This window comes from Petromyzon marinus, chromosome 13 (genome assembly GCF_048934315.1).
Source record: "Petromyzon marinus isolate PM22_M1 ecotype Great Lakes invasive population chromosome 13, UKy_Petmar_22M1.pri1.0, whole genome shotgun sequence".
NCBI lineage: Eukaryota > Metazoa > Chordata > Hyperoartia > Petromyzontiformes > Petromyzontidae > Petromyzon > Petromyzon marinus.
This window is the reverse complement of record NC_133679.1, coordinates 2,590,447-2,610,605: the sequence shown is the minus strand read 5'-3', so window position 1 is coordinate 2,610,605 and position 20,159 is coordinate 2,590,447. Positions and strand designations below refer to the sequence as shown.

Below are 20,159 nucleotides of genomic sequence, written 5' to 3'. Positions count from 1 at the left end.
GATGGTTTTTGTGCCGGCTTGGCAGAGACGAATGAAAGTTTTGGTCACAGAATGAGCGAGAGGTGAGAAGGGAGCGAGTCACTCGAACTCATTCCGGTCTGCTGCAGATTTTTTTGTGTGACCGGCCTGCATATTAAATGTGGAACTCTAATGATGCGTATTATCAACGTCGCCGTCGCCGTCGTCGTCGTCGTCGACATACGAGTTGGATTGGGTTGCTTGCTCGTGAAATAAAATCATTAATAAATTAGAGAAAAAGGGCGGGGGGGGGGGGAGGACAAAAAGGAGCCCAGTCGTGTGGCATTGCTAATAGGAAACGGGTAGGCGCCCGCGCTGCGCCAACAACGGCAGGAATGAAACAACCGCGTTAAAAGTTGGCGATTCATGATTCATGCGGTATCGCAGATAAGCAGTCTCGGGTTGCTGGCGTAAGACGACACCGGGCAGGCACGGGTTCCTATCGCTGGCCAGAGATTCCACGGATCGGCTGAGAGATATGCTGATATATAGATATCTATTACGCATCATCTCTCTCGTCGACACACCCACACGAGAGACACAAGCGCCCTTGGCTTGGGCATGATGGGGGCCCTCGCCTGAGGATTTAGTTACAGTTATCGTGGCAGGTGGGCATATGGTAGACACAACACCCCGTGCATTCGCAGGACCGCAGCCTTTACTGCGCAATAATAACAACAATAATAGTTTACACCGACCTTTGTGAATCCACTGTGTCGACAATAAAGGGATGTTTGACCATACTTTGCCACCATAGTCGGTGCGGGCTGGTGAAATGGGTGGAGATCCAGGGTGTGTCAAGATGTCAGGACATTTGACAGGGATTTCCTAGTTGATGCACGAAATCCAAACCAAACACAAGGCAGCCAAACAAACGTGTCTCCCGCCATGTTTACCTTCCTCTGTTGCCTCCTCATTTTGTAAAATGCGAGCGAACCACGGGAAGCTTCGGTGAAGAAGAAAGCAGCGTGCGACATGCGATAATCCCATTGATATTAATGAGCGAGCGTGTGGTGACACTTGAGGCACATGTGGTCGGAGCTTCGTGTGTGATGTCACCAGTGGCGGATCCAGGTGGGGAGGGGGTATGAGGCCACCCCACGCAGGTTCATATTTAGGAGAGAAAATACATTGACATCCCTGGCCCACAAGGCCAATATAAAATGACACAAAAAAACAAAGATCCCCCATATGGCCTCAACAGACTGCTGGGGCAAGTGCTGTTAGCCGGCACCTATGATGCCAGCACGGCACACGGGATTGTGGGGGTGGCCAGCACTACACCCGGTTGCCTTCGTCTCCCTTGGTGGCGATGTGTACGCACCGCACGAGGTACTCATTCAAGGGCGCGTCGACCCAGTGGACCAGTCCCAGGACCGGTTCAGATAATCGTCACCGGTGTTGGTGGCCGTGAGCGTGAATCGGGGTCGCCGGTTTCAGTGAGCGGCGGCACCGCCGCTAACCGCTGCGCCGCCGCTCCCCACGATAGAATGGCAGACACGCACACTCGTGCATATTGATGAGCTCATGGGTGGAGTCCAAATGCTGAAGCCTGGGACTCGACCGCCGTCTCGTGCCGACCCTACCTCTTCCCTCCCCTCCCCCCGCCTCCCCCCCACCACCCTCCCAACAAATGAACGACAGCGCAAACTCATCGAGCGCGCCACATTCATTATTTATTTTCCTCGCACGCACTGCGGACATGATCCCTACAGCCATGGCACATGGTTAATGTGGTTATTCGGTGTGGTGTATCAAGCCGGTTAATGTGGTTAAGATGGCATTTTGGTAAATAAATGTTTTCAAATTCTTAAGCAATTATTCCCCCACCCCAACCGCTGTCACCCCCCCCCCCCACCCCCGATTATTATTGGAGGTTTCTATGCAGAATGGAGGTTTCTATGCAGCGAGCCGCCAGGCATCGCTTCGCGAGAGAGAACCGCTTCGGGTGATCACATGACGCAAATACTTCTGCAGTCGCTTCTAGAGGCCACACCAGGCAGTGCGCACACCAGAGCATAATGCTCTGCAAGGAGTTGCTAGTTGCATGTTAAACGGACATTAACTTTCGAAGCTAGAATAGGAAAGTTAGGATCCCGAATAAAATAGGTGCTAAAATAGGTGCTAATTCCTTTGTCAAGGGGTGCCTCTGCGGATGTGTATACTTTAACTTAGCTATTTCAATGAGCCATTTCAATGCTAAATTATATGCTAATTCCTTTGTCAAGGCGCTTTGTTTCTTCTCACACAGCTTAAAGGTCGTGATCTGAGCTTGGCTTTTTTCACTCCAGACAGTCTCGTCCCTTCACCTGATGAAGGCCGCTTGTGTTGTGGCCGAAACGTCGTGATTTTTGTTATTTTTTTACCTACGTGACTTTACCCAATAGAACCAAAGAGTATAAAATAGGTGTGGCGCTTTCCCCTGAGTACACGAAAGCAGCGTCATCTCATTAGCAGAGACAGAGTAAGCTGTAATTATATTCGGGACAAATTTCTCCACAGACGTGGACTTGACAAAGATTTTACATTCATAGGGCGCTTGCTTAAATGCCACGATAACTCAAAACCGGGGGTGGAATTTGGCACCGGCTCACCGAGTGGATGCCTGCTCCGCCCGTCTGTGGTTTAACGGTCTCCCTCTTCCAGAGCGCGCGAATACCGTGCGGCGCGTTGCAAGGTTAAATTATTAATATTACTCCTGTAACAAAGCGGCTTACATCACATCTCATCTCAGTCATCTCAAAGCCCTGCAGGCGGTCTAGCCGAGGGGGGTCTCTTGGCGGCAGCTGCCCCCGTGCGGCACTGAGCGCGTGTACGCGCAATGCGTGTACACGCAGCGTGTGTGTGTGTGTGTACGCGCAGTGTGCGGTGCGTGTGTGTATGCGCAGCGCGTGCAAGCGTGGCGCCGGCCTGCAAACGGCCCTCGGAGCCTGCCAGCAGAGGGCGAGCGTGGACGGGCGTACCTGACGTAGAGCGAGATGGGCACGACGGTGTTGAGGATGATGATGTACGACCAGAAGGTGAGGAACCCTGAAAAGATGGCGCTGTCCACCGCGCTCTCCCACGGCAGGTACGGCTGGAAGTAGTAGCCAATGGCGCTCTCCCAGATGGTGTTTCCGAGCCCCAGGATGGACCCCATGCACACGAGGAAGCCAAAAATCTGCCCACGGTCAAAGACACACGTCGCCATCATCATTATCACGATCCATGGGCAGATTGCCCGCAGGTGTCCACTGCACATTTCCTCATTTGCTTCCACTTTCCTCCCTGTCTTGTGCCAATATGCTCAAGTCGTGGCCACATCTCTCTGGCACCAATCTCTCACATCGTCGACAAGCCATTCTCTGTTACGTCTTCCTCTCTTTCCGAGCCCCAGGATGGACCCCATGCACACGAGGAAGCCAAAAATCTGCGCACGGTCAAAGACACACGTCGCCATCATCATTATCACGATCCATGGGCAGATTGCCCGCAGGTGTCCACTGCACATTTCCTCATTTGCTTCCACTTTCCTCCCTGTCTTGTGCCAATATGCTCAAGTCGTGGCCACATCTCTCTGGCACCAATCTCTCACATCGTCGACAAGCCATTCTCTGTTACGTCTTCCTCTCTTTCCGGTTTCTTACATTTTTCCGAACAACAACAACACACTTTCAATTGTCCTCTTGTTGTCCATCCTATACGTGTCCAAACAGTGCCAGTTCCCTTCTCATCATGAGCTCCTGCATACCAGGCAAGGTAGTTACGCGTCGCGCGCGTAGCCTCGTACATTGAGCCCTCGCGTGTTGCTAGGCAGGGGGGAGAGACGGGGGCATGGCGGTCAGGGTGCTGCACTACGACCCCAGCGACCCCAGGTTGATTCCCGTCTACGGCTAGCATCGGTGGCGAGTGATATACGAACCGCTACCCGCTGCTTCACCAACTAACCTGCGCTGATAGACGAGGTGAAGTTATGGTCAAATAACTTATATGATCAACACAGTGTGGGGGAGGCCTTCATCCAGCAGTGGATGAACAAAGAGCTGTACATCGATCCATAAAATCACTGCTGGGCAAGGACCCAATAACAACATCACCCACTCCATAGTTTCATCCTTGCTTGCTTATCAGCTGTACTCAGCCATGGCTCTCGGCCCACGTGTCACGCTGACCGCCGCAGGGTCCTCCCCGACCGCGTACGTGGCTTACACTCTGCTGTGTATTGCTTCAGCTTGTGAACCTGTGGTGCTACTTATTTGTATTTCATCGTCATCCATGCACCGCTTAGAACAGCACCGCTTAGAACAGCACCGCATGCTGCAGCTCCACGTGGTTCTTTTTATGTTATCAGGTAAGGGTCCACCAAGCTATGTAGCTCTTTTTCAGACAAGCGACCTGGCTATTACCAATGATAACTCAACGAAGTGGCTTATCGCGAGGAAATTTATAGCAGCCAAATACTCTAAACGCATGTTTCTAAATGTGGAGGGAAAAACCGGAGCACACGGGGAAAAATCCACACGACCACGGGGAGAGAGAAATGCAAACTCCAAATATACAAGTGCCGTCAGGATCGGGATCGAACCCACGACCCTCTGCATACCAGGCGAGGTAGTCAATATCTCCTCGCCACCGTGGCGCCCTGTTGCTCAAGAAGGAGCGGAGTGTGTTGGCGGTGGCGGTCGCCGTAATAAGGAGAAGTAATTAACGGGGATGGGGGGGGGTGAAGGGGCCGGGGGCATGGGAGAGAAAATTGCACGGCTACAGTGCAGCAATTCTCCGGCAGAGTGCCCCCCCTTTGAATGAGACACTCCCAATAAAACGGCATTTAACCACATTGAGCCATAAAAACGAGCTTCTCAATTGAAAGGGAAACATTGAAAGGCACGCACCCTTTTACAATGTGACGCGCACACGTGTAATGGTGTTGAAACGGAATGGTGAAGAAGAGGTTCAGGTTTCCCAGCTTCGACTCGACGCAGAAGAATTGAGAGCGCTACGCCGCGGGCGCTACGACGAAAATAAAAAAAAAACGCTCAAAAACTATAACCGATCGCCGTCGTATTTGGGGCGATGGCAAATTGATGAAAAGACATCGCCGCTCGTTTAAGAAATACAAATGATCACTTGATTACCCGAGACTGGAAATCGGTTACATTATGCATGACCATCTGCCCGATGCACGCGGCACACACACGCGGGCAAACTGCACGTGCATTCACCACGCAGCAGCGCTGGCCTTTGCGAGAGCAGCACGCGGGTTAAGGACATCTTTTCACTGACGTTTGTGGAAAACGCAAAGAAATAAACAAAGGGAAATGTGATTTCACAACACTGGCAAACGCATCTCTTGTACGTACGTTGAACTTCTTTCGCAGCGTACGCAGCCAACCGTGTTCATCGGAGGTGCCCCGTCATGGATTATTTTACGAAGAAATTGCATGCAGGGAATCACGACGCACGATTAATACGCATTACATTTTTGTTTTACTCGTTTCCGCCATACAAAATCGAGTGAAATATGCTCACGGCGCAATATTAAATAAAGATTTAGCGTCCTGTGTCAATCCACTGCAGGATGAAGGTCTCCCTATGCGGTGTCACTCATGGGGACGGTTTGACCATACTTCACTGCCCTGGCCGGTGGTAGGTTAGCTATGAGGGTTACTTCGTGCTGGTTCAGATATCACTCGCCGCTCACATTAGCCACGGCTGGGAATCGAACACAAGTCGCTCAGGTTTACAGTGCACTGCGCTAAGCACTGTGCCACCGCTCCACCCATAGCCACTGCAGAACAATGCAAAACACTATTACCAAAGGTGTGCAGACATAAGGGACGGCGGGGGGGGGGGGGGAGTTGCCCCTCAAAACCTTGGGAAATCGAGGGAGGAAGCAATACGCTCTTCTTCCTCAATGAACTGCCCTCAACAACCCCCTTGGGTACCTGCGCCCTCAGCCCAATCTCAAGACCACCCCATTACCCTGCAATATGGACAGCAGAGTTAAGACGTTGCAGCCCATGTTGCACCTCAAGGTGGACTACGTAATCATCAAACTGTCGATTGCAGAGCAGCGTCTTCGGTGGAGCATTTAGGGGTAACAAACTCTCAACCAGGCTTGCCAATTTTCCCGATGTCAATAACTCTCCTGTGCCGGCCATCCGGGATCAATTCCTTCCGCTCTCTGCGTGCTTAGGGCCATCGCTGCCGGGTTCTTGGTCTGCCACCGCCAGTGTTGTCAGCGGTGTTTGTTTTGCCACCCTCGAATGACTTGACCCACTTCCTGACATTGCTTTTTACACATGCAGGCATCTTCACACGCAGCATTCTCTCTGCCGTCTTGTAGCCCATTCCAGCCTTGTGTAGGTCTACAATCTTGTCCCTGACATCCTTGGAGAGCTCTTTGGTCTTGGCCATGGTGGAGAGTTTGGAATCTGATTGATTGCTTGCTTCTGTGGACAGGTGTCTTTTATACAGGTAACAAGCTGAGATTAGGAGCACTCCCTTTAAGAGTGTGCTCATAATCTCAGGTCGTTACCTGTATAAAAGACACCTGGGAGCCAGAAATCTGATTGAGAGGGGGTCAAATACTTATTTCCCTCATTAAAATGCAAATCAATTTATAACATTTTTGACATGCGTTTTTCTGGAATTTTATTGTTGTTATTCTGTCTCTCACTGTTCAAATAAACCTACCATTAAAATTATAGACTGATCATGTCTTTGTCAGTGGGCAAACGTACAAAATCAGCAGGGGATCAAATACTTTTTTCCCTCACTGTAACACCTCTCGCTGGAAATTCGATCGCCGCTTTCTGCTCGAATGATGCGTCCACTTTGGCCAAGTTGTTTACGACTACTCTAGAGTGCCTTGTGCAAGTACAACCCTCATGGCAATCCACTGCTGGATGAAGACCTTCGAGAAAAAGGCGGCGATGAAGATGGGGGCGACAGCTGATGAGCCGCTATAAACAGCGCGGGAGGATGGAGTAGCATCCCGCAGGCGTTACACCGCAAGAGCGGCGGGTGATGGCACCAGGCCGTGAGAAGTGGGGGCGCTGGGTTTCGCGGTTTATTATTGACACAGAACGTAAAAGTGCCAAGTAAGCCAACAAGCTGTATTTGATTAGCACACTCGACTGCTAATGAGCTGCAGAAGGGTTAAACGAGTCCAGTGGTTTACCACTTTAACAAATACTGTTGGTCTGGAAGCCCAATAGACTAAAAAAAAAATGTTTTACGGGAAGATACAGAGCAAGTCATTTATTGACTCAATTATGCAGCTGCAATGTGGAATTAATGCTGCAAACAAGTAAAAGCGATTACAAACAACATCTGAATGTTGGCAGAGAAGCTGCGTGGCAAAATATTTTCAGCTCAAACACACAACCGCACAAAAGGCTGCAAGGACACGATAGCCGCCGCCCCCCCCCCACACACACAAGACACTTACGCAACAGGACACGGTAACTTCAGCAACATTTAGCCCGATGCCAGTGACACGCGTTCAACGGTTAACACACAAGCGACGGCAGTGATAAGGTAGAGGCCGTGTCATCTTGGTGCACTTTGACCAAGGAAGAGGCTTAGAACGTCGTGTGGCTACGTCCGTCGGCTGGACGCGTGAGAAGGTGACAACCGCCGCTGCAACGAGATTCTCCGCAGGAAAAGCAAAGCGTAGAAACGTGCGTGTCATCACCCGGCAAAAACAATTAAACTCGCGCTCAATTAAGCAAGCCGCCTCGCGTGAACCAGGGACCACTTAAAGCCACGATCCCTCCTCGCAAGCACACGTGTGGTGACGTTACCCAAGTGAGAGGTCCGCCGGGGATGAATGCGTCTCTTGTGCCGTGAACTTTCTCCTGCCCCATGGCAGTTCCCGCGACGTGAACATTTTTTAAATATTTATATAGAATAAAAATGCGTTTGCGAGCTCCCCGGCTAAAACAAATTATGAAATATTACATACAAATGTGAAATGTGTTCCCGTCATGCAGCAGCACGGGAAAAACTGCAATGTCAGGGTGTCACAAATGAAGCCCCACTTAAGCGCTATACACTGTGGGTGTTCGTACAATATCCACGTGCACTCTACGTCATGGGGGTTTATTTTATTATATTTCATCATGCCGGTCAGTGAAGGCAGGGAATAGAAACGTATGTATGTTGGATTTCTTTCGTGCCGTACGCAGCCAATTGTGCGAATCGGAGAGACACGGAAGCATGCAAGTACAGCGCTACTCTGAATGGTGCCGCACTACTCCCTCTACTGACCAACACGAATTTCCTGTGGCCCTAAGACAGCCTCTGTTTGTTATGCGTGGTGGTCACCCCCCACGCCCCTTCAAAACCACTTTCCTGGCTCCACCCTCCAGAGCTTCCCATGAATTTCCGTCGACTTGAAGAAGCTCCCAGCACGTGCAGCGACACTGCCAGCATCCCACCGAACCACACGCGCGCGGCACAACCCAACAACGCATCGGCGAGCTACGCAGCACGACCGCAATCACCCACGTGGGTACTGAAATAATACACTCCCAGAAGGCTACGTGACTTGTGGGTGCACCCACACCACTTAGTGTCGGTAGATCTCGTGGATCTAGCAGACTGTGGAGAAATGGATTCGGATCGAATCTGGATTCAGATAACCGTCCTTCATATTACATTTAAACACACAGAGTACTGAATGCTCTGCTGTCTCTGCCAATGAGACACTGCAAGCCGTTCAAGAGGTTTACCTGAGTTGCTCGATTTATGCACTCTTGGAAAGCCGTGTGGCCGAAGGGACGTGTAGCGAAAAAACTACTCATGTCACATGGAGAGACAGATATGTGAAGGAAGCGAATTGTCTTGCTTATTTATTTTGTTAGGCAACAATGAGACCGCTATTATGGTTTAAGCTGATTTTCATCAGACATGTGTGACAGCAGACCTGGAATGGATATCAAGATGGGTGTGAGAACACAGAGGGAACTCTCTTTCTAATGTTTGGATCGCGGCTCAAGCCAAACGTGTCTTTCATCAGCTAATAGCTTTCATTGGCCCTCGATACGAGCACCCGTGGCTCCCCATATTCATAACCATTCCCACACGGATATCAAGTGTCGTACGCTGGCGACCCGTTACGCCGCACGTCCACGGAAATGCATCTTTCGGAGCTGCTACGACCAAAGCCACCAGACGTGCACGGAAGTGCAAACGTCTTTCAATCGATATTTTCGTGTAATGTGCGGAAAAAAAAATATCCCCACCGGTTAATCAGCTGTGCGATACACCGATTGACTTGACTACATTTGGTAGGCAAAGTAATCATAAAATCACCACAGCGTGCTGCCGACGTATCAATGTTCGCGAGGGTTTAGACTATCCGTAGCACGTGACCGAGAGAGATCCCTGTATCTTGCGGCCTCTCATGAAGATTTAACCAGGACGGAGACCAGCGATGGAAATCCACACCTCGTGAGAAACAGCAACACTCATTCATAATGTACGCGCTGCCATTGCGGAACTTGTTAACAGACGGTCCAAAAATAGAGGCGCATTATTGTAAAAGGCAGAAAACTTGGTACTCGTGAACTACCGACTGCCTTGTTCTGTTATTATATCAACGTTTACAACGGTGGGTGAAAAAGCAAATCACTCGGAAGCTTAGCAGTGTTGAGCCTGGATCGTGCTTGGATGGGCGACCACCATGCACTAAACAGGTTGGTAGAGGCTGCTGCGGGGCTACGTGGTGGACGGCAGTGGCAAGTGCAGCAAAATGCATCGTTCTACCGTACTTCTATGCTCCCGCATCTGAGCTTCGAAGCTCCACGCCAGCACGGTCAGCCTGCTAAGGGAACGAGCCAACCGAGCAGTGCCGAGTCCGTCTCACGCACGAACAAACACACACTGTGTGGAGACACCGGGGAAATTTGTACAACTTGACAGATTAATAATTTTGTATTCAGACATGATCGTTTTGTCCGTTACAAGATACGCCAGTGTAAACTGTAATTCTGAACCGATTTCTGTTAAAAACATTTACGAAACTGAAACACTTTCATTTAATTTCCAGCAGCAATTGTGTCACCGTCTAGCAAGGGCGAACATCGCTCCCTCTCGTTACCTCTGCTTTGTTCACCACCCACGCGACGGGCTGGGGTACGAGAGCCTAAAATCCTCGAGATATTCGCAAACTCCAGCTGCTAATGCAGAGGCCGCGACCAACGTCGGGGCCGCGGAGATTCGACAAACGCTGTTGCCATGGCGACACCTCAACGCGTCCGGGGCCACTCACCCACAGCACGAGGGTGTTCATGAGGCGGTCGATGCTGGTTCTTTTTAACTTCGTCCGTCCACTGTTCTGCATCAGCTTGGTGTCGGGGCCTGCGGGAGAGGCAACGCTGGTGAGCGTGCGATCCGTCCTCCTCCGCCGACGACAACAACAACAGGCAACTGGGGCGCATCCGCGTTAGGTCGCCGCACAGATGGCAATGTGTTTTTAACCCTTTCCCGTTTCGAGATGTCTGCAAGTTGCAGGATGTGGTGGTCCCGTTCACCGCTGAATTTCGGAACGCGCGAGCAGTTCGACGTTAATTTTATATGTGAGCGACGTAGCGCGGTTGTTTTTATAACGTTGTACTCACCGCACAGAACCATAGCGACATGACCGCCACACTCTAGGATAGCTGGCGCCAAACTCTGCCACACGTCCTCCCACATGGCCTCTTACTTCCGGGAATAGTTTAAGCTGGCAGAGCCATGAGCGAGGACCTCTCGAGCCGCAGGTCTAGTGGACGTTGGCGCGTCTCTGGGGCGGCCCGTTAGGAGTGGCGGCTCTCACCTGCGAAGACCACGAGGCCGTAGCACCACTCGGTGTTGCGCAAGACGCAGCCGCGCAGCAACATTTTGTCGTTGTCCAGGGAGTACGTGTTGCCCCGCCAGTACAGCGTGCCGGTGAACCTGTCCAGCTTGTTGTTGGGCGGTTCGCAAATCACCTCGCCTGTGCGCGTGCCACACACAAGAGACAGCGGTCGCAGCTCGGGGAGTCCAGCGACAACGCCGTACGAAGTGTGTTCAGCTGCCTTGCATTAGACCACGCACTCGATAGCATGCACAACTGCCGTCAGCGCCAGGACGATGTTACAACCGTATCCCGGCTTCATCCGTGTTCGGCATCATCAGTACAACCAGTCTGCGGTGCACTTTCCAGTGTGATTAATCTCATCGTTTTTTTTGCAGAAAGCGATAGGATAGGAATGCCTTGCAGACGTCGTGAGGAATAAGAGGTTGCAATGGGAGAGGTGTGTCCAGGACGGAGGGGGGGCAGATAACCGAGTTGGGCACTGGAGATGGCACTCAGGGGTCAGTGACCAAGGGAATGCGTAAATCCACACGGCGGGGGTGGGACACTGTACGAGCAGCGGACCTTGTGGGGAGTAAATTATTGATGGACTACAACCCACCCCAGTGCCACTAAAAGGGAGAAAACAATGGCCAAGTATGGGTGGCATTAGCAGCACTGGCCATGGTGATGACCTCTTTTGATGTTGATCACGTAAATAATGTCAATATGTTTATAGCAGGACGTCTTCTGACAATAAACGCCAGAGCAGTTTCCTAGAAGCTTTCCAACTACGAATACCAAACGACAACTTTAAAAACGGCCAACATGTGACGGAATAATATCTACCCAGCGAGCAAATTAATGCTTTCATGACATAGGTCACACATAGACAGGCAGGAGTAACACAAGAGGAGGACGGATATCCACATGGTTGGGATATTTTTTTTAACAGAGTTCATGACAATAGGCCCAAATGCCTAAAACGCCAAGCGGCCATTGAAGGCATAACAGATACAAGTTACAATTTGTTCCTTGAACTGAGAAACGCCTTAAGAGACTTGGGGAGAGAGACGATGGGAGGGAATTTCAGAGTGCAGCTGTGCGGGGGAAGAAGCGGAAAGCGAAGCGTCGCGTGACCTGCAACGCGGTGGCCAAACGCCCAGCGTGGAGACGAGGCAACGCTGTCCGGTCGGGGCAGGAGGCGACCGGGAAAGCGGGAGGGAACTTACCGTCAAAGTGCGCCAGCTTGTCAATGTCGTCGGCAATCTGGGAGGTCACGGGAAGAGCCTGCCGCACCTTCAAGTTCGTCTCACTGCAAGGAACCGATAAAACAAACATCCCCCGTATAGCTTGTAATAGACTGTTGGGGCAAGTGCTGTTAGCGAGCAGCACCAATGTGGGCCGGCACAGCAAACAAGGGGGTGGGGAGTAGCCAACACCACGCCCGGCCGCCTTTGTCTCCCTCGTGACGATGTTTACACATCGCCCCAGGTACTCATTTGAAACCGAGTCGACACACACACACGGAGCTCGTCATCGTCGCTGTTGTCATTGTTACGCTGCTGCCTTCACTTCCCCCTTTGAAAACGTGAATACTGCTACAGCTTTGCACCTCCAATTAGCAAGGTTGACTACGTAGGGCGCGAAAGAAGCTTTAAACCCTTTAATTTTCAAACAAAGACTTCTCGGCACACATCGATATTCATGGTGTACGGCAGAGAGATTATTTGAGAACAGCTATGGCCTTGTCAAGTCATGTCAGTGTCCAACGGTGAGAAATACATTGAAGTGCACACTGCAGGCGTTTCAAAGCATCAAAACTGTTCGCAACTTAATAAAAGTTCAATGTGGGCATCTTTAAAATGGCTCGTACAATGTACAACCTATATTCTTTTGTATATACTTTCTATGCACCGAATGATAGGCCATGTTTCTATATGTATGTGAGCATCTTTCCTCCTGAACTGACGGAGTTCGATGATGAACAGTCGATTCAAAATAACTATAAATATAAATCTTAACACCTCTGACTTTCTCTTGGGCAATAAACCAAACCATTTTTAGGCAGCATATTAACAAGCAAGCCACGCGGGATTTTTACCCGCATTCAGCGGCTTTTGCCAGTTTATAACCCTCGATAAAGATGATATACGACTGCGCATTTCTATAAAGTATGTATGCAAAGCGGCTTTCACCAGCCTGCGTTTCCGAAGGCGGTGCGCGTGCATGCGTGGTCTGCCTCGACAGTGTGGAGCATCGTGCGGCAGAGGACGTGCTTGAGAAGCAGGAGGGCCCCGCTACTGGAGCCCTCAAGAGCAACTTACCCATCAAGCTCTGCCGTCTCGATGTAGCACAGGCTGTGGGGTTCGCTGCTGGACAGCAGCAAGAGGTCGGCCTGCGAGGCACGTCACGCACTCCGGTAAAGCCACGGAGAGCAAATGCCGAATTTGAGACGAGCGCTTTTGAACGAGCGGTAAAAGCTGCTTGGGAGAAACGTCGTCAGCGCGGCGATCCACTCTCATCGCTCGCGGCCACGAGCAATGCAACGGCGTCAACGTGGCTGACTGCATGGAAAGGCATTCCACCTCGGGGATCTACTAGGTTAAACAACCGTTCATTTGTTTACTGAAGAGACAAATACCAAAGTTCCCCAATGCTTTTTTTTAGTTTTACTCTGTCAAGTGATGGGTCCCTGTATCTCCTTTTTCGGTTCTGACCCGGTGGTGTATAATCAATATTTGTCTCTCACACAGCACAACCAATGTCCACCTTCAACATTTAGTGCTTATCAGCTGCTACTGATCTTAATCGGATGATAGTGATGCGCTGGGTCAGCCCGGAACTGAATTTGAACTCATGTCCAGGGCTCTATCAGGTCCTACTATGGACATGATTTTTTTTATTTTATTTAATGTATTAATTACAAATTAAATGTATGGGTCACAAGAGGTCTAAAGACAAGTCCCGTTGGTCCAAAGCCTGAAAAGTGAATTTTTAAAAATCCGACAATACACCTTCACAAATCTGTCCCACATTAATAGAAAAAATATATATATTTTTACACATCCCTCAGCCACCACAGCCTTCTGGGAGTTCACAATTTTTGTAGCATTGGATGAACACAAGTAAACTCTGGACTGGGTTTTGACATTCAGTGTCTCATTGGCAGAGTCAGAAAAGCATTCAGTACTGTATATTTAAACGGGTATACGAAGGACGGTTATCTGAATCCAGATTTGATCCAAATCCATGTCTCACAGTCCACCGGATCTACCAACACGGTGTGTGTGCAGCCCCAGTCACACTGTAAATGGAGGAAGAGGAGGGGGGTGGAGGGATAGTGACAAGGTGGGAGCCACAGGGAATAGCAAGAGAGAGCGCGAGAGGTGCCATGGGAGAAGTGAAAGGGAGAGTGGCGATGGCGACAGCTGCCTGTGCTGTTATGAAGGTGGGATGTACGTGCGTGGTGGTGTATGTACGTGTGTATGTATGTGTGTGTGTATGTGTGTACGTCCCACGCTGTGATGCTGTGAATCGCGCTTCGCACCTCCTTGGCACGGCACGTTGTCAGGCAGCCACTCAGTGTGGTTCTTTCTCCCCAACACTTGAGGCTCTGAAGCCCCCCCATAGTACATTTTTGGGTCTGGGGAATCCCCATCACACCCTAGCAAAACATAACAAATCTGTGACCTGACCGTGAGGATCAGGGATTCGACCCACTTTCTTCCCTTTATTGAAGATAACAGGAGCGGTGCTGTGAGTGACCTTTTTTGATGGCGTTAAATATTATTTTGTGATCGCGAGCGGCCGGCCGAGGAACTTTCCAGGCCCTCACTAACCCGTAAACGCCACTCGGCCCTTGCAATGCCAAACAGTTCTCCTGACCTTCGGCCGAAGGTTGGGGGGTAAGCCTTCTCCTTGGAGATGATTAGTTGCAGCTGATGTGAACAGACTTTGCCTACTCTCCCCTCAGAGAGATGACACACACCTCTGTGAGCCAGCGTTTCTGGGACGGTTCTGCATCTGTAGCCTGTTGCAGCTGCTTTGGCCACCGTTTCGGGCCATAGCCCTGAACCAATCTCCCCACCCACCCCCCAAGCGAGAGGTGTAAGAAACAATCTGGTGGGAAGCAGAGCGGGCGAGTTTGCGAGCGAACATCCACGCGCAGTGCGAGCCTGCCAATGTGCCGGTGGCGCAGGTGCATGCGCGTGTACGTGTGCGCATCTGCGAATGTGTGGGCGTTAGTATAGCGGTTAGCGGGCTGCTCTACGAACCCAGCGACCCGAGTTCGATTCCCGCTGACGGCCAGCACCAGTCGACTCAGCGTCAAATGAGTACCTGGTGCGGTATGTGAATATTTCCGCTGGGGAGACAAAGGTGGCCGGGCGTGGTGCTGGCCACCCAACCCCTCGTGTGCTGTGCCGGCGTTCATAGGTGCTAGTCGCTAACAGCACTTGCCCCAACAGTCTGGGGATCTTTGTGTGCGTGTGTGTGCGCGTGTTCATCAACCGCTGCGCCTAGAACACATGCGCCGGGGTGAGGTGAACAGGGGGATGCCCGGTTGGGCGAGTGACGCATTTCTCACGGCAACAAATTGGTTGTTCTCCATTTTGATGATGTCCCCAACGCGCACGTTCATCCATTTTTCATTCTGCAGTCTTCCGGACCAAAAACGGCAAATGATCAAACACACAACAAAAAACCCTTGGGGCAAATGGAACACGTAGAGAAAATAACACTTGGTGAAGATTTACTTTTTATTTCCCTTTCCACCAACCGCACATGTGTTACGACCCCGTTTACATTTCATAGCCTCGAGAGAAATAAACACGGGACCTGATTTGTTTGTTTGCGGAAGTCTCATTTTGTACCGAGATGTTGGGTGAAAATCAGTTAAATTGATGGAGAGAGCATTCCAGGAAACATAGCAGCCCCACCACTGTGGATGTTTTCCAATCTGCATCATCCTACCGTGAAGCTACACCTGCTGCTACTGGCTACCCAGAATGGAAAATCGTCGTTCATGTGCTGTATACATTCATTATGCGCATATACACTGTGTTTCATATATATTGGATTTATTACAGGGTGGATAGAAATAAACTATTTCCATTTCCCTTCACGAGCATTGTTATCACAACTTGTAAGATAAAAGGGCTACAGGAGACTTCTCTCCTACACACTGCAATGATAACCAACGTCAACAATGAAGGCGCGCTATGATTATCACACCAAGATAATTCCCATATCCTTACACTCTTCGTGACCAAGTGCTCCCACAAAGCACGTGTATGCATGTGTATACACTTCACGTGGCCTCAACGTGTACATAGCCTGGCACAAGCACTGTGGCGACGTCACTGCCACTTAGTGGCGAAGGGCGGTTGTTGTTATTATACATTCAGGGTTGCCCAAACGTTAGTAGTAACGACACATTTATATATTGTGGATGATATTGGTCGCAAAAGCCTCCTACGTGTTAAAGCTGTGAGTATTCGTAGTTTTTTTATTACCCTGTGAGCCAAGAAGCTCTTCAATTGTGTTTCATCAACAAACAACAACACCACGGCCGCTTCTCCAACGTACGCAACAAGTGACAGTGAAATCAATTAATGATTAACTGTAACAGATAAGCGATATAAATAAAAAATAGATCGCAAATCATTATCACAATATAAAAATTTTCCTTTTTTTTAAAGCAATAACAAGTTAAATATAGGTTATTAAATAGCGCACTGTACAACATAGGGTTATTTAATTTATTTTAACAAACGTTCAAACTGACTTTCATTAACATTAATGAAATGCATGATTTCTCCTTTGAATTGAAATGAGGACTTTAAAAGATTACAGCTCTGTGCGTGATCTTTGAACACTCATCAAATGGTGTTACATCTCATGGTTGGTTCTTGGTCGAGTTTTGTAAACAATTGATTGTAGGTGACTTCACAGGAAGAAGATGAAGAAAAATAGAAAATAATAGATCAATTATCAATTAAAGAATTAACAATTAAAATATTTTAATACCAGTGTTTAAGTAAGTGAAATAACCCTGTGTCCTGACTTTTGGGCCGTATATACGTACGTATGTTGAACTTCTTTCGCACCGTACGTAGCCAACCATGCTAATCGGAGTTGCGGGGGAAGAACAACAAACTAAACCCTGTATATGTACATTATATATAAAATGTAGAGGGAAATAGGATTCGCCTCCACCCTCACACCTCGCAAACGGCCACGGCAACGCTTGACCACCTTGCAGGTTCGACAAAAAGGCTGCACACGCACATCAGCAACATTCACCAAGGCCAACAAAAGTGATCGAAGCAAAGGGCAGAGAGTGGTGGTGGTGGTGGACTTACTTTCCGTTGATGTGAACCTGAGACTGTCTGTTGTTGACCTGGTTGTCACTCCTGTGACGGAACTGAAAGCGAAAACGAGGCACAGAACAGCACCGGATCAAGAGAAGTGTAATGACCGCAGTATTTCCGAGTGGTTGGAGACCACTGAAAACGAAGCGTTAAATGACCCTCGTGCTACAAACATGGCAATACATCTCTCACTTGTGGACTTGTGGCCCTCGTATCTGCAAACTCCCATTATCCGGATTGGCCTTGATTATTGTTCACAATTTGTTGGGTTACACGAAACTTACGGAGGGAACTGCGGACCACAAGGTTGCGATTGCCGAAGCCTCCTATGAGGAAATAAGAGGAGAAGTCTGCGGCTTTACATGGCAAGCGATGGCTGGCTTTGATGAAACTGCGTCAACTTCGAATACAAATTTGCCCCCCTTGAAGCGAAAAGTCACTTGGTCGACGAATGTCAAGGGTTTTAACAATAACACCTTTCGTCTTGCGTGTCAAATCACTCATCCACAGCACACACCACTTGTCACCACGTCAAATGTTTTTCCCCTCCCGAGGTGAATGTTAACGATGGAAACACGTGGAAGTCGTGGGAAAGCAGATCTGGTGAATATGGGGTGTGGGGGTGAGATCCAACTATTTTATTTCATAAGTTGCCCCATCTCCCATGAAGACTGGCAACTTGGATGCAGGAAGGTGTTCGCGCAAAATGTGAAAAAAATGTTGGTAAACAAATGGGATGTTGGTCAAACTACCACGCTACTCCCTCATATACTAAAGGCTTCAAGCAGTGGCTGAAATGCAGATTCTACGAGCCTTGGGTGCAACACGTGATTTGAAATGTTCCACTTCATACCACAGGACAAGGGCGAGGATGGTAACTGGTACAAAGGGGCAAAGGTTACGGAGGTTAACCAAGCTGATCTGTTTAATGTACCCTCCACAAAGTTCCCTTATGAATATAAAACATCTGCAATTATATGGTAATTGATTTAACTTAATTATATTGTAAATTACATTTGCAATCTGCGTCATTGCAGCATGGCTTGTCTTAACGAGATGCATTCCGCAAACGGTGGCAGTTGAGACTTCTTAACTTCAATTTGGTCGATGATGCAATCACTCCATCGACTTCATAATCAACATCATCATTGTTGTTAGCATTAAGCAAAACTATATTTGGTAGTTTATTGACGTTTTAATTGCAAGCGCATCGTTACATAACCTAAGTCGTGATGGACAGTAACGGTTACCGTATTTACACCATTGGAAACCTCATTTGCCAGTAACAAAATATGATAATTGTTTTTTTTTACCCTTTTATCTGGCAACAAAACTGACACCTTTTTTTACAAGGAGTCATGTTTACATTGACCACAATACCTGCTGTTGGAACGCAAACAAAAAACAACAACTCTGATAATGTATTGGCACTGTCCAACTCTGATAATGTATTGGCACTGTCCATACATTATCAGAGTTGTTGTTTTTTGTTTGCGTTCCGACCGCAGGTATTGTGGTCAATGTAAACATGACTCCTTGTAAAAAAAGGTGTCAGTTTGGTTACCGTATTCTCCGTTATATAAGGCGCGCCTTTTTTATCCTTTCGTAACTTTAATTAAGCGCCGGGAACAAGTTTGGGTTGCCTCTTACTTTTCAGAGAGCACCTCATAGTCCAGAGAACACGGTACCTCGTATTGTTAGGGAGGGGTCCCGGCTGAGAGAGGGGCGCTCGTGCGAGGAGTCCAAACGGTACTCACCAGAATGGGACATTTTTGCCAGTATCAGAGGATGAAAAAATAAGATGAGGTTTTTACCCTTCCTGGCAATAAAACAGGAAGTGTTAAGATGTTCAAACACCAAATAGAAACCTTTTGCAAGGAATCAAGTTACTGCATTGACCACACACAGCACTTGTGCTGAACATGCAAACAAACATGCTCTAATAATATATTTGCATTGTCTTTGAAGCTGACTGGCCTACACCAGAGACAGCCTTCTTCAGGGCCTAATCTCACCAGTGTCAGACCAGGAAACGCCAAAAGGCAAATAAAGGTTTCTATCTTAACACCTCCTGTGTTAGTGCCAGAAAGGGTAAAACCTATTCTTAGATTTTTTGTTGGTACTCACTAGGTCGTCGGAGGCATCCTTGACAGCGGTGATGGTCAACACCAACACCAAAGGCACGATGGTGGTAAACCAAGACAGGGATGAAATCTGAGGAATCAGCTATCAGAACAGAAGGGGGGGGGCACAAAAACACACACATAAGGGGTAGGAAAGGAACCCAGAATCACTTCGTGTTCATTTCAGCCGAGCCCCAAGCCAACGCCGCCATTGTGGGCTGTGACAGTGCGGATGATATTGTTACCGTTTGCTTCACTTCACTTTTGAGCACTGTTAAATCTTTCTGCATTCCGGAAAGATTTTTCACAGGCAATTTGTAGACGCCAAACACATTAAGGCAATAAAAGCTCAATTAGCCAAACTAACAGCAATTGGCTGTGCAGATTCAAATTAATTGAAAAACCCCAGTGACCAGTTTGGCTGACTGCTTCATTAATAATGCAATGAACAACTTGGCTTGATTGATAATTAAACACGTGTAGGCACAAAGCTCTTGCGGCACCCTGCATGAATGAAGTCCAAAGCTACATTTGCTCTTCAAGAGATTGCAAGCAATGAATGACAAGGGCATTGGTCATTCACAAGGCTTAATTTGTAAGTCCTGGGTGAAACTTTGGGCCGAGCTAGCCTAATATTTCTTGCAGCTCCGGCTAAATATCGCTACGAGAACACGAAAACGAAAATCTGCAAACTTGTTCAGAAAACATTTGGCGCTAAGGTGATGGAGGCGTCCTGAGACGTGCTAACGTGCCGTAAATTCGTGCACCGTCACAATTGGGTGTGACAGTTGAATGATAAATCATGGTACTTTAAAGTCGCGTCAATTTAAATGTGTCGTT

The 20,159-nt window shown here is 48.8% G+C and overlaps 1 protein-coding gene across 2 annotated transcripts in view; it reads right to left on the bottom strand.

Moving 5' to 3' along the window:
- The window catches only part of LOC116942209 (phospholipid-transporting ATPase ID-like), a 109,096-nt gene that overhangs the window by 34,375 nt on the left and 54,562 nt on the right, over positions 1-20,159 (bottom strand). For both annotated transcript variants that reach the window (XM_076066714.1, XM_032953897.2), the window contains 8 exons: positions 19,324-19,422; positions 17,188-17,249; positions 15,411-15,483; positions 13,150-13,220; positions 12,055-12,137; positions 10,823-10,981; positions 10,277-10,365; positions 2,982-3,178 (listed from right to left, as the gene is read on the bottom strand). In XM_076066714.1, coding sequence (XP_075922829.1) covers positions 2,982-3,178; positions 10,277-10,365; positions 10,823-10,981; positions 12,055-12,137; positions 13,150-13,220; positions 15,411-15,483; positions 17,188-17,249; positions 19,324-19,422 — 833 coding nt within the window. The remainder of the gene's footprint in view (positions 1-2,981; positions 3,179-10,276; positions 10,366-10,822; positions 10,982-12,054; positions 12,138-13,149; positions 13,221-15,410; positions 15,484-17,187; positions 17,250-19,323; positions 19,423-20,159) is intronic.